The sequence below is a fragment of the Triturus cristatus genome, chromosome 7 (assembly GCF_964204655.1).
Source record: "Triturus cristatus chromosome 7, aTriCri1.1, whole genome shotgun sequence".
NCBI classification, from domain to species: domain Eukaryota; kingdom Metazoa; phylum Chordata; class Amphibia; order Caudata; family Salamandridae; genus Triturus; species Triturus cristatus.
The window spans coordinates 445,727,870-445,742,416 of record NC_140590.1 but is presented as its reverse complement, the minus strand read 5'-3'; the positions used below and the strand labels follow the sequence as shown (position 1 = coordinate 445,742,416).

The window sequence follows — 14,547 nt, the reverse complement described above, 5'->3', positions numbered from 1 at the left end:
TAAATGCATTTAGAAATGGGGTTTCTGGTTAGCAGAGGTATGCACCTTGTCCAAGCAGGAGCCACCATTGTACTCAGGGTAAGCCAGATAGACAGTAAAAGATAACCTGCACTCACCCTCCAGTAGCTTGGCACAGAGTAGTCAGGCTTATCTAAAGAGGCAATGATTAAAGTATTTGTGCTGGTTCCGAGGGCAATGTGCCAATTCTACAAAGACGGCAAAGTAGATACGCTAGTTCTACCACACGCAGACTGGAGTTGCGTCAATTTCTCTGGTGCTTCCAGTGAACCAGGCACAGGATCAGTTGTAGAGACAGGTGTTTGAGAGCCCTGAGGTCTTCAGCAACAGGAGGCAAGCCAACAAGCCCTTGGACATCACTGTGGTTGCAAGGCAGATTTCAGCTCATCTCAGCAGGGTCAGAGAGCAGTAGACAGCAGGGCAGCAGGGCAGCACATCAGAAAAGTAAGCCTTTCATGTCAACAGTCCAGCAGACTGTCAGTCCTTGATGCAGCACAGTAGTTCTTCTGATAGAGTCCAGTTGTAGGTCATTTCATCCCAGCACTGGCTCCAGACTATCTGTATGGGGTAATCAGCCCTGTGTGTGGGGACAGGGCATGAAATCGGCCTTCTTTTCTCTCCTCTGCGAGTTCACTCCTCACTCCCCTGTACCTCCGTGTGTGTTCATTGACTGATTTTTATCAGTCATTCATATTGCCCTCTGCTGTTCTCCAGTGCTGCCTAACCGCTTCCCATTCCCCATTTTTTCCACCAAGGCCTAGCTGCTCAATTTTCATGCTTTGCATCACTAGTTTTTTTTAATTTAAATTAACCATTGTAACATGGCTGTCCATTATGCACGATCGGTAAATTAAAATGGCTTCCTGTGTTACAACACATGTGTAGGCACATGCCATGTTGGATATATGTGTATATGTCATGATGCATGTGTATCTGTGGCCTTTTTAGAATATTTTTGCATAAAAAACCTATTCCAAGATTATGATCCATGCGTGTTGATGTATGTGAATGCAAGTAATTGATAAAAAGCTGAGTCAAAGCTAACAGCTAAGCATTTCAGAGCTGAAACCTATCGACTTAGTCACTGCTTGTTTGTTATTGGTCCTGAGTTGTGAAAATGGTGATAGCATTTATTGAGCATATAGTGCTTGTGTGCGTAACAGATAAGTGACCTCTTCTGACTTCGGCTTCCGAATGCAAAAGTACAGTAGAGATTAATGGAGTTATATGCGTATCTAGGATTTAAGATTGCTACCGCTTTAATGCTGCTTGAGACTTAAATTTAATTACTGATATTTCAAATGATAGCATGACGCCAGCATTTGACAAATCTAGTTGGCTGTCTATTATTTTATTTATTTATTTATTTATTTAAACTACTTGTAAAGCGCACTGCCACCTAACAGATATCCTGGTGCTGTATTACGCATGGGTGGAAAAGAGAGAAAATACTATACAATGTGGCAGCATTCCGCAGTATCGTACTAGATTAAAATCCTGAAACACACTCTAACTTTTTGGAAAGAGCCAGGTTTTACCCCTTTCCTAAAGTGCATTAGATCAGCAGAGAGTCTCAGGGCAGATGGAAGCTCATTACTTGATCGAGCTGCTTCGATCATGAAAGCTCGCCCCACTAATATAGTTTTTCTGAATCTGGTCACAATGGCCATCTTGGCTGAGGAAGAGTGTAAGCTCCTATTGGGTCATGCCATTTTAGTTTCTTCTGCAGGGGGTTGGTCCAGTACCATGAAAGGATTTAAAAACAAATCAGAGGGACTTAAACATTATTCTTTGATTTAATGACAGCCAATGTAAATATTTCAGAGACTGAGACACAAAGGGCCAGATGTACAACAGCTTTTTGCGGTCGCAAAGGGGTTTTACACCTGTTTGCGACCACAAAAATCGCGTGGCCCATGTACCAACCCTATTTTGCGAGTTGCAAACAATTTGCGACTCGCAAAATAGGGTTTAGCGACTCGCTATTAGGAAGGGGCATTCCCTTCCTAATAGCGTCTCCATAAGCTATGTAAGAATATTTTGCGACTGCAATTGCATTCGCAAAACACTCACAGTTTACCAACCTTCTCAGAAGGGTGGTAAAGCACTCGCAAACGGGAAGGGGTCATCAGGGGACCACTTTCCCTTTGAGAATGCATGAGCAAACATTTTTTAAGGTCAGACAGTGGTCCTAGGAACCATTGCCTCAACTTGAAAAATGAAAATGAAAAGTTAAATTTTTATTTTTTAAATGCAGCCCGTTTTCCTTTAAGGAAAACAGGCTGCATTTAAAAAAAGAAAAACTGCTTTATTTAAAAGCAGTCCCAGACATGGAGGTCCGCTGACCCCAGCAGGCCATCATCCCTGGGAGTGCTAGCCATTCCCAATGGGGTCGCAAATTGCGACAGCCTCATTAATATTCATGAGGCATGCAATTTGCGACCCCATTGGGAATCGCAAACAGGGTCTCAGACATCCCAATTTGCGAGTCGCAATTTGCGAGTCGCAAATTCGTGGGTCGTACATCTGGGCCAAAGAACCTTCTTGGCCTATCCAGGGACAATTTGGCTGCCACTGCTTGAACTCTCTGGAGCCACTTGATTAGGTAATTTGGTGCTCCTAACAGTAGGGTATTGCAATAATCCAATCTGCGCAGAATCACACTACATACCACTAGTGTTCTAAATGGAATAGGAAGATATGGGAGAATGTTACAAAGTGATCCAATTAAGGAAAAGCAGGTCCCTGCTGTCTCATTGACATGAGCTTCCAAGCTAAGCTTTCTGTGAAAAATTACCACAAGTTTCTGACAGTCTCGGAGGGCACCAATATCTTAGTTGACAACACAGGCCAGAAGTTGAGTGGAAGTGGGGTTGGGACCTCAGACACTGGACAGCATAGAATCTCTGTCTTGTCTCCATTAAATTGCAATGAGTTGGATTCAAGCCAAACTGTAATCTCATACATGCACTCATGAAACGTGTCTAGTGGCAGTGATTGATCTCCTTCCAATGACAAGATTAATTGGGTATCATTGGTATAGTTAACCAAATTAAGCTTGTATGATTTGATGACGGCAATCAGTGGGCTCATATAGATATTGAAAAGTATGGGGCATATTGATGACCCTTGTGGGACACCATGTTTGATGGCCCTGTAATCAGAACAGAATAGAGGGAGGGACACAGCCTGCTGTCTATCAGACAGACAGGTGTGCAGTCACTTTGCCACTGTGCCACCAACTCCAAATGAGGAGAGCTTGGCCAGGAGAATGTTATGGCTGACCATATCAAAGGTTGCAAAAAGATCTAATAAAATCAGTATCACTGTAGGACCCATGTCTGCTCGCATTCTAAGTTCATCCATAACAGTGAGCAGAGCAGTTTCAGTTTTGTAAACTTGGCGAAACCCAAATTGCTCTTCCTCCAAAATCTGGTTAGCTTCTACATAGTGAGAGAGTGTTTTACTAACGAAGCCTTCCATAATTTTCACAGGACATGGTAAAAGAGATTTTGGCCTATAGTTACTTAGAGACATAGGAGCTAAAGATGGCTTTTTCAGGAGCGGAGTAACTATTGCTCTTTTCGAAGGTGCTGGAACCATCCCACTGTTCAGAATTGACATAGCTGTGGAACAGGTTTATCCGCCAGTTATTTCCAGGTCCAATGAGGTAAAGGGTCTTGAGGAGAGCCAGGAGATATAGTCATGGCCAAATCTCTGAAGTTGTCCTCTGTTAAATTCTCAAACTGTACTAATGCATTTCTCTGCTTCAAGTTTGCACTATCGAAAGTGGAATACACAGGTAAGATATTAACTTGAGAAACATGGCCACGAGAAAGGGCCTGGGTCTTTGTAGTGGTCTCAAACCCATCAATTAGTTTTGGAATTTATTTCCTCGAAAACAACTGCAAAATTATCGCAAAGATCTTGAGAAGCAGAAACCAAAAATTTGGGGCATTCTGGTTTAGACACTTCTCGTATTATTCTGTTGGGTGCAGCTAAGAGTAGTATCCCACTTTAACTCTAGCGATGGATGTCTTATATTTTTGTATGGCATATTTTAAGGCTAACTTATCCTTTTCCTCATAAAGCTTCTGCCATTTCCTCCCTTCTATTCTACACAACATTTTTGACTCCTTAAGATCGGAACTGCACCAATGAGCTGAGGGTCACTGCAAATTATTGAAATCTTTAATAGGGACAATCTGGTCTAGGGTGGCTCTAATATTGTTCCCAAATTCCAGGTAGGTTTCTTCCACTGACCTGTTAACATCACTAGGGGGAGAGATGTTGAACAGGGGTTTACCTGTATGTAATGTAGGGGCATATTACCAAGAACGGGGTTAAAATTATCGTCGCTTTAGCCGCAGGGAACTGCCGCTAAAGCGGCGAAAATGGGCTTGATAATACGCCCTTGAGAATTCCAATAGAAGCCCATGTTCTGGTGTAAACTTGGGCTTCTATTGGAATTCCCAAGGGCATATTATCAAGCCCATTATCGCCGCTTTAGCGGCAGTTTCCTGCCGCTAAAGCGGTAATAATTTTAACACCGTTCTTGATAATATGCCCCATTGTTTGTTCAACACTCTGCCACGACGTGAATTCATCAGGTGTAAGGCCAAATGATGTCACTATCGTTTAAGTGTGTGTAATGGCAATTTTCTCTGTACTCTTCTCTGGCTCATTCTCAAAAAACGAAATGAATTACGATCATCATTTTCCATTCTGCAGCCTTTTAGAGAATAGTTCAATGATGGAAAGTATTTTCAATTGACATTAGGAGTCTTTTAGAACAACCCACTACAAACGTTTTCAGCAGTTTTCTTTTTTATTGTTCTCTAACAAAGGTGCAATCAATAGACCACATAAAATTCTAAAATGATCCTGTAATACATGGCACCACACTTATGTTGTTGGTACAGACAGTTTTTAAAACAACAATATGAGTCAGCTCTAAGACTCCTTGAAAGCAGAAACCCAAAGCGTGCTGTAGGTTTGTCAGATTCATAAGTTGTGCAACAACCACACCTTTTTAATGTCGCCAAATAGTAACGATTCAGTAATTTTCTAAATAATGTGTAAAAACACTGAATCTGCACTTTTGTGTGTACGAGCCTTCCAACCCATATATCACTTTATTTATTTTTTAACGTATTCATAATATAATATATATTTAATTTTCCATTCATTAGTATCAGTATTGATTATGGTCCACGAATGTTGAGCACTTATTGTCTAATACCTTCTGTTATTTGAACTAAAATGTTATATTTCCTCTAAAAAAAAGTGAGAGAGTAAGAGATAACAAACCACTACAGATGTGAAGATTAATAGAAAATAGCACACTTTTGAAAATATTAGTAAGATATGCACGTTATCTGTTGAACTAATACCTTGATCATGCCAACAGTAATACACTATACAATTATGCAAACGTAGATGGCTACCCAGTGCGAAGTTTATCAACTTTCCATTTTGGAATGTGTTTTTTGCCCTAAGATGGACAACCCTATACTTTTAAATGTGTCAGCTATATTAAAACTTGAAAACAATGATACTCTACGTACAGTACCACTGCAAGACGGCTTTCCACTGCTGTTTTTTTGTATTTCTGTGTTGCAAGCATGTGCTTGCCAAATTTAAGGGGAGAGATTTTTTTTTTCATCTAGTATTCTTTTAATTTATCTTCCATAAGTTAGTTGCGTTTGTGAGTCTGTTTTACTATAGATGCGTAAAAGGGTGAACGCAGGAATAAATCAGTGGGTGGATGAATGTATGAGTGCCTAAACTCATCAGTGACTGAAGAGAAACTCTCAGTTATAAAGCAGACCTATTGGAATTTCCAATGATTGTTTCAAATACCTGTTTTTCCATCGAGTAGTACTCACCGCATGGCATATGTCATACGATCTGGCCGGATGGCTCTCATCATGCACAGCCTCTGGAGAGCGGTCTTGTTCTTCCATTCTTGAGGGAACTTCTCCTTCTCAGGGCATTCGGATTCGACAAACTTTTTCCAACGTTTCGCAGAACCTTCAATATCACGATCGAGGTTTCTGAATTCATCCATAGAGGACAACGCCTGGAGATGTGCAGACAGTTCTATTTAGACTACAAGAGCGGTCAGACATTTGTTGCATGGATATAAAATGGCATATCATGGTGGTGATTATTGATGCATCTGAACACTTGGAGCCTCATCATTGCATCTTCATTTCGGCAAAATGCCATAAAAAGCATTTGACACAAAACATAAATATAATTCAGTATAAGAATAGTAATCAACAGTAAACACACTTAAAATTACATTGAATAAATATTACTAAAATTCAGGCAAAGGTAAATCTCTTTCAAAACAGGTCTCAATTAAAGTTCAAACAAGCTTACAACGATTTCTAATCCTAAACACGCTCCTAATAAAATTTAGCACAGCATGGCACGTATCTCTCGTAATAAATTCCTGAAAAAATGTCATAGCAGGCAGATTATGCCTAATATTTGGTGGTACGTTTGGTACGGTGTTTTCATGGTTCAACCAGAAAAGGGATTATGCCTAACCCAAAAAATATAGCATCAGACACAGAATGATATGATCAATTCTTCAACTTTCTTGGGCATTCAATATATAATCGGCAGTTCATCTTCAAGTTCTCCCATGCAAGAGGTACAAGTATCGTTACCTAATCCTCTTTTTGAACAAGGGAAAATTATTATCATAATTAAACTAACTCTAGACAATTCCTGATCCAATGACCATATAATAAAAGAAGGCCAAAAGAACTGGAAGTAGCATCGAAAAAACGAAGTTTTAAACCATTTAGCCATTAAATGGCGGTGACATAGCAATTCCAACAGATGACGTTATACAAATTATTTATGAAATAGAAAAAGACGCAAATTTGAGCGCCAAATTCAACAGTTTCTTTGGGCATTGTACTTTGTTAATATATGCTAGACTCCACGCCTCTCGCGTTTAGGAGAATAGGGAACAATCTCATAGAATGGGTTTATACAGTGCATGTGCCAACGAATACACATCTTAATCCTTGTTAATTTTTAAAACATATGTACTATCTAACCAATATACAACTTCTTGGCTTAAGGCTGAGTGGTACTGATTCTCATCAGTGTGGGTTCCATAGCTATTTGCGTTTGTGTGCTTATCTCCTAGTTAGCCTAACTAAAAACAAAAAATTCAAAGAAAGGGTAATAATGAGAGGGTGGCAGGATAAAAAGGATGAGTGCCATGCATACAGTTGTTAATCTGGTTGAGTGCGCTTCCTGCTAACAAAAACTGTAGCATGTGTGACTCAACATATTTCTTCACATGCCTCTTCTGCCTGGACCAAGCCTCTGAGGTTGACATGTACTACAGTACAGCACTACACTAATAGTAGATGCGATTGGATAGAGAGTATTGAACCCAGAGCACCCACTTGCACACGGTGTCACTCCTTTGTGGAGTCGCAGCAACTTCTCTATGAATGTTCAAACTCTAGGGAACTCCAAAAGAACCTCATCAACTATAATATGTCTCTGGTCGGTGTCCCCTTCTATGGAGCTCCTAAGCAGAGCAATTTTAAGATTGTTAGATCAAAACATGACGAGTTGACATTTTTAGCAGGGTCCATTGGTGAAGGCCATGTTACTGGTGACCTGGATAGGATGTGATTTAGTGGAGTGGACACAACTGAATCTAGTGGATCAAAGACCTGAATATGGGGAAGGTGCAGTGCATCATTTGCAGCCAACATAGGGACAATAGCATAGTGGTGGAGCATAACTTGCCACACAGTACAGCCTGCGACGACACCAAAGGGGCGGGCCAGGCTTGGTGCAAGAGTCCACCACTGCTGTATCGTGGTAGCATTTGCAAAATAATACTTTTTATTTCATATGTTGATATGTTTCGTATTTGACATTCGTTTACCAGGGCTTCTTGGACCTGTGTAACATCCTAACACAAAGAACTGTCCCTTGCTAATGAAACAGTTGGTCATTGCTGTGGATACGATGTAACATGCTACCCATGTCAGCAAGTGATTCAGTGCCCACATAGGGTTAGTAAGCGCTATATAAATATTGCAGTACAATACACAGCCTACTTGACTACCAATGGCCCATACTGAATGAGAATTTTTAACACCAATTTTTAATCAGAAGGGTCTAGATAAAGTTGTACAATAATTCAGTCCAAATCCAAGAAGCATGCAGGTCAAGTTTCATAAAACATAATTTATTTACAGATTCCACTGTTTTGCGTTCACTGAAAAACAGAAAAATAGATTTTGCATTCAATTCAGATAGTCTGCCCTTCTGTATTCATCTGCCAGATATACATTTTGTTGTGAGGACATGATCAGAATACACAGGCTGCAGCAATCTGCATGCGGACTGTGTGATTGAATCGCTTCCAGAATGAAACCTCCAGCCTCGCTTTATTCAGACAACACTTGCTACAGGAACTACATTTACTCAAGAAGAATTATTTTTCACACCTCATTCCACTGAAGGAGGAGAGTGTGACTTAACTGTATATCCACAGATAATGAGATCTTCCCATAGAGCTATTGTCCACTCATGGTAGCTCAAAGCAGCTCTCCTCTTGTGGATGCTATGCATGTTTTACTCAGAAAGTGACTGTGACTATAATTAGATTTTTTGCTGCTTGTATTTTTTAAAGCTATGTTTGCTGGTTTTTATACAAGAAAAAGCATGTTGCAGACAGACGTAATTATAACTGTTAGGGTGACCACCTTCCTCCAGGTCATTATGGACACTGTTTCCGGTCCAGGACTTTTTGTGTTTTGGACTAATGGATTGTGGGTGTACTCGTTTTGCTTCTATTGAACTAATTAGACTAACACACTTGAAATTAAAGATTTGTTGGTGGAAAGTTCAGGAGTGGTGACAGTATCCCTAATGACCTGGAGCGAGGCGGTCACCCTAATTACTGGACATGCTAATGAATTAGACCAATGATGATATTACTTTCCTCTATTAACAGTAATAATTCATTTTTGTAGTCTTGCTGCAGGCAGCTTTAGCCTCCTGGGGCAGACACATTGTTAGCAATACTAACATTTAAAAAACCAATTAGCTTTAGGTCTGTTGCTTACTCATGATTCCATTACTTTTTTTCTATTTCACTTCCATATACCTCATTTGATGACTTCCTCCCTGTTTTTGACATTGTTCCCCGTCTGGTGAATTGTGGTTTTGCCATCTTTAAATTGGATGAGTTGTATCCTTCCAGAAATATTTGTTATCTGCATGTTACTGCATAATTTCACAATTATCAGTCAATTTCACTTGACAGATATCACTCGATAGAAGCACATGGCTCGCTCTTTTTCCTTTGTGCCACTGCATGTTGTTGCTACCTTGTACCCTTCTCTCTTTCCCCTGTGTGCCAGCTTTCTTTTTCACTTATATGACTGGCCTTGCTCCCGCTCCCCCTACTTCTGCAGTGTCCTCTGTCATTGCTTTCCTCCTTCTAGCTTGGCACTTTTTTAAATCTCTTTACACTGTCTCTCACTCAGTGTCTCTGTATTTCTCTATTTATTTCTATTCCCCCTAAGCACTCACCTTGCCTCCATACCTGGTTCTCCTCTGTCATGACTGCCTTCCATCAAGTCTTCACTCTCTCGCTGCTCAGTCTTTCTCTTTTCCCTCATTCTTATTCATTCCCATGCTGCTCATTCACTCTCTTTCTCTTTGCTCTATCTCTCCCTCGCTCTGCTCTGGACTTACCTACCCTTGCTTGGCCTCTCTCTCTCTCTCTTGCTCTCTCCCAACTGCATTACGTCTTGCCCCTTAATGTAATCAACAACAAGCATTCATTTACAAATCAAGACTGAAGGTTTTTTCTAATGTTTGCTCTTTACTTCATGCACAGTCTTCATAGCACTTCACAGGAATAGGAGGTGTTACTATTCAATCTCAGAAAAAATAGAGGCCGATGTAGTAAATGTGTTCCACACATTTAATCACCCTTTATTTTGTCACTTTTTGACTACCCACATTTGGACTTTTACAGCGAGTGGGTCTCATTAACTGGGTCTCACTCAAGGTAAATTTGGTAGAAATGGATTGAGAGTGCTAACAGTTAGTGTCTGCCTTTTCAGATAAGATCCACAGCTGTGCAGGTAAGAAGCTCTGGGCTGGTTACACACAAACATGTAAGCACATGGGGAAGAGGGCTTAGCTTGCAGTGCTGCTGTCTAGCTGAGCCTGGAATCTGCACAACTGTAGCCTCTCACAGTAGAGACCCTACAGGGATTGGTGCTGACCTAGTACAGGTCTTAGATTGTGAATTGGCATTCAAAGTGTACATCTGCAGTGATTACTGGACAGTCTATTTGCTTCACTGAATTACACATTATGAGCGAAATCTGTGCCAAAGCCATCATGCAGCCCTGCTTTGTTTTTGAGGGCTCAGAAATTTCAAAATGTTGCTGGCCCTCACTTTTGTTTATGCCCTTCACACACATTTTTATTTTTTTAAATTTTAACTTACCATTCTAACATGGCCATCAACCAAATGATGCTGGAAATGGCCCCTTCTCCAGGGTCACCCCCAAACATTTTGCCTCCTCCTTCTCTTCTTGCTGTATTCGTTTTTGTTGGCTCTACGATTCTGAACAGTTTACCACTGCTAACCAGTACTAAAGGGCATATGCTCTGTACCTAAAACATGGTAATATTGCCATAGCCACAAATAGCATGTTTACTTTACTTATAATTCACTAGTAAAGTGCACTATATGTGAACAGGGCCTGTAAATTAAATGCTACAAGTGGGACTGCGGCACTGACTGTGCCACCCACTTCTGTAGCCATTTAAACCTGTCTCAGGCCTGCCACTGCAAAACCTGTATGCACCGTTTTAAACTGCCATTTTGACCTGACAAGTTAACCTACTTACCAGGCCCAAACCATCCTCTTAATTGCATGCAAGTCACCCCCGAAGGTAGGCCCTGGGTAGCCCCATCGGCAGGGTGCAGTGTATTTAAAAGGTAGGACATGGCTATTGCCTTTAATTTCTTTTAACTGTAAGTTTCCATTGGGAGCAGAGAGAAAATTGGAGTTTGGTGTCTTTGGACTCACAATTTAAGCTGACATGCGCTCACGTGAGCGGCTCAAAACTGAGTGGTTAGTTTGGTCTCCAATAATCCTGATATGACATTCTTCCCCTAATACTTTTTGGAGAACTGCTTTCATGCTCCGACATTGGGGAAACCCCTTTTGCCTTCCTTGCATTACTGTAAAGAACTTAATAGAAACTAATGTGTTTTCAGCACTATGTTTCCATACCTTCTTTAATAATTATAACTTGAGAAATACTTATTGGATTTTTGTTGTTTTGGGGCCAGATGTATGACCCTAACTTGCATGCGTAAATGGGTTTGCGACCCGTCCAGGGCCATGTACAATTTCTAAATAGCGAGTCACAATTTATTTGGGACTCGCTATTTAGGAATTGCAAGTCTCAATTGGGAAGGGGCGTTCCCTTCCTAATTATGTCCACAAATCAATGTATAAATGTTTTGTGACCGCAATTGCAGTCACAAAACACTCGCAAATTACCACCCTCTTCAAGAGGGTGGTAATGCAGTCGCAATTTGGAAGGGGTCCCCAAGGGACCCCTTCCACTTTGTGACGGTCTCTAAAAATATTTGTTAAGGGCAGGCAGTGGTCCCAGGGACCAGTACCTGCCCTTAAAAAATGAAATGAAAATATATATATATTTTTTTTTAATGCATCCCGTTTTCCTTTAAGGAAAACGGGCTGCATTAAAAAAAAAAACGGATTTATTTAAAAGCAGTCCCAGACATGGTGGTCAGCTGAGCCCAGCAGGCCACCATACCTGGGAGGGCCTTTCATTCCCAATGGCCTCGCAAATTGCGAGAGGCTCATTATTCTTAATGAGCCTCGCAATTTGCGACCCCATTGGGAATCTCAAACAGTGTTAAACACACTGATATACATGGCAAATTGCACCTTGCAAATTGCGATTCGCAAATGATTCGCAATTTGCAAGGCGCAATTTTGTTGGTCGTACATCTGGCCCTTGGTCTTTCTTAATCATATAAATATTCTCTATTTTTCTAAACTGGTGTGCAGTCTTTTTTGTGGTGTTTTCACTGTGTTACTGTAATGAAAGTGTGCATGAATACTTTACACATTGCCTCTTAAGTTAAGCCTGACTGCTCTGTGAGGTTCATTTAGGTTGTGTATCTGACTTACCCTGACTAAAGGGATAGTTCCAACTTGGACAGGGTGCAAACCTCTGTCAACTAGAGATCCCATTTCTATCAAATGGTAAATTAAAAATTGCCACTATGTGTCATGCTGTAGTGTAATCATGTGTCAACCCACACACATGTGCATGTGTCAACATACAGTTGTGCCCCTCAACACAAACCTTGGAATGGATGTTTTTCAAATTAAAAAAAACATTCCCAGATTGACAGCCAAGTATGTGCATACATCTTGACATGTGCTCGAATGTCACTACCAACAAACACTGGCAAAGCCAATAGCTCGGAATTTAAAAGCTGAGGCCTATATGCTTTGCTAATGATTGGTATTTGTGTCACCTTTTTAATATACATTTAAAAGCATTTTAATGTCAAAAACTGGTTAGAGTTATCACTCATTTAACAAACCCAGCACTTCCAATGGCAGGTTTGGTTTGGATGCCATGTTAACTCGCTGATGAATCCCTTTGTAGTCTTGCCTAGAGACAGAATTAGATTTATTACATGCACTAGGGTTCAATTCTGCCTCTTACTTTAGTGGAATAACTTTATTTATCCCTTGTCATTTATTTAATGGTTTTGCTTTCAACTTATTGTGTGGCCCACGAAGTGGAGTACTGCTTTCTTTATTTTTAAGCAAGTAGTTTTTAATTGCTTCTTCGATTACTTTTTTATTTTGCAAAGAGGATAGGACATCTTCATTGAATCTCCATAACGGCTCTTTAAGCGGGGTGGCTGAGTCTGTGAGTGTTAATGTAATGCAAGAGTGATCAGACACCACTCTCTGTTCTATTGTTGTTTGGTCTATCCTGCTGTTTGCATTCCCTGATATTAAAAAGTAATCTATGCGCGAGTATGAGTTATGGGGGTAGGAGTAAAATGTGTAGTCTCTTTCGGTAGGGTTCTGGAGTCTCCAAGCATCTATCATGTTGTATTTACTACAGACGTTTTTGAGAGCTTTATGTGATTTGTTTGGTCTAAATTGGCATGTGGAATTCCTGTCTAGATTGGAATCTAATGGAAGATTAAAGTCACCAGCAATGATCGAGGTAGCTGTATTTGGGATTAATTTAATGTGTTTCTCTAAGTCTTCCCAGAAGTTCGGGTCATTACTTGTGGGGGCATATATATATTTGTTACAAAAAGGACAGACTTTTCTTTTTCTAATTTTGAAGTGACCCATCTTCCTTGTTTATCAGTAAAGTGAGAGATTACATTTATCCTTACTTTCTTTGAAATCTGTGTCATTACTCCGTTTTTTTTACCTTTTGATGCTGAGCAGGCTGCATCTGAGAATTGGGTCCCTTTGAGTTACTTAGCAAGATTGGCAACTGCTTTTGCTTCCTGTAGAAGGGTGATGCCTGCCTTTTGTTAGTATATATAGTCAAAAGTCTTTTTCCTTATAACCGGGTGGTTAAGGCCTTTAACATTCAAAGATATGGTTTTAATGTTTTTTTGGGATGCAGCCATCATACTTGCTCTATAGTTGGTACTGTGTGTGTATCATGTTCACTCGTATGAGGATATCAGTGTGTAAAACTGCTATACAGGATAGCATCTGCCGTCTAGAACTGGTTAACAGTAGATAAAGGTAGCCTATTGTTTCTCCGGCGGATCTAGAACCTGAGTGTGTGTAGTATGCATGTATTCCATTGACCACAGGAAAAAATAAAGTCAGGTACAAACAAAGTAAAAATATAAGGATAAGGAAATAAGAGAACCAAATATGAACAGAGACATAATCAAGAATCTCCCCTTCTCCCTGATCCCTCTAACCCACCCTCCCTCCCCATGTGAACAGTAGACATGGTGATAACAAGAAGACGCGTTCCTCTCAGGGACAAGTATCTAGGCTGAGAGGTCTAACAAGGCTACAATAAGAAACTATAGATGAAGCCGTAATTACACCTTTGAGCTCCTCATGTCTGTAGATTCTTACAAACAAAATCTTAATCTTATGATCATCATGTCTGTAACTTTTATGTCTGTAACTTCTTATACACAAATGCTTGTAACAAACATCATGCTTGTCTATTTTGTGGTTCAACAAGGAACGGGAGTAGTCTGATAGGGGGCGGACTAGGGAAGGATAGCACTGGTCACAAACTATCACATAACTCACATATATCACATAACTGGTAAAATTACATAAGTAACCATTTAACCACCAGAAATCTAGAACCATAGGAAGCTTAACATCTTCGGATTTCTCAAATCAGGAGTAGGAAACTGTAAAAATACAAAAACTAGCTCCCTTTTTCCTTCTC

General features: G+C 40.3%; 1 protein-coding gene across 1 annotated transcript in view; it reads right to left on the bottom strand.

Moving 5' to 3' along the window:
• DNAH9 (dynein axonemal heavy chain 9) overlaps positions 1-14,547 on the bottom strand; it is a 1,479,259-nt gene that overhangs the window by 440,781 nt on the left and 1,023,931 nt on the right. The window contains exon 60 of the mRNA XM_085616775.1: positions 5,907-6,100. Within this exon, the coding sequence (XP_085472901.1) occupies positions 5,907-6,100 (194 nt within the window). The remainder of the gene's footprint in view (positions 1-5,906; positions 6,101-14,547) is intronic.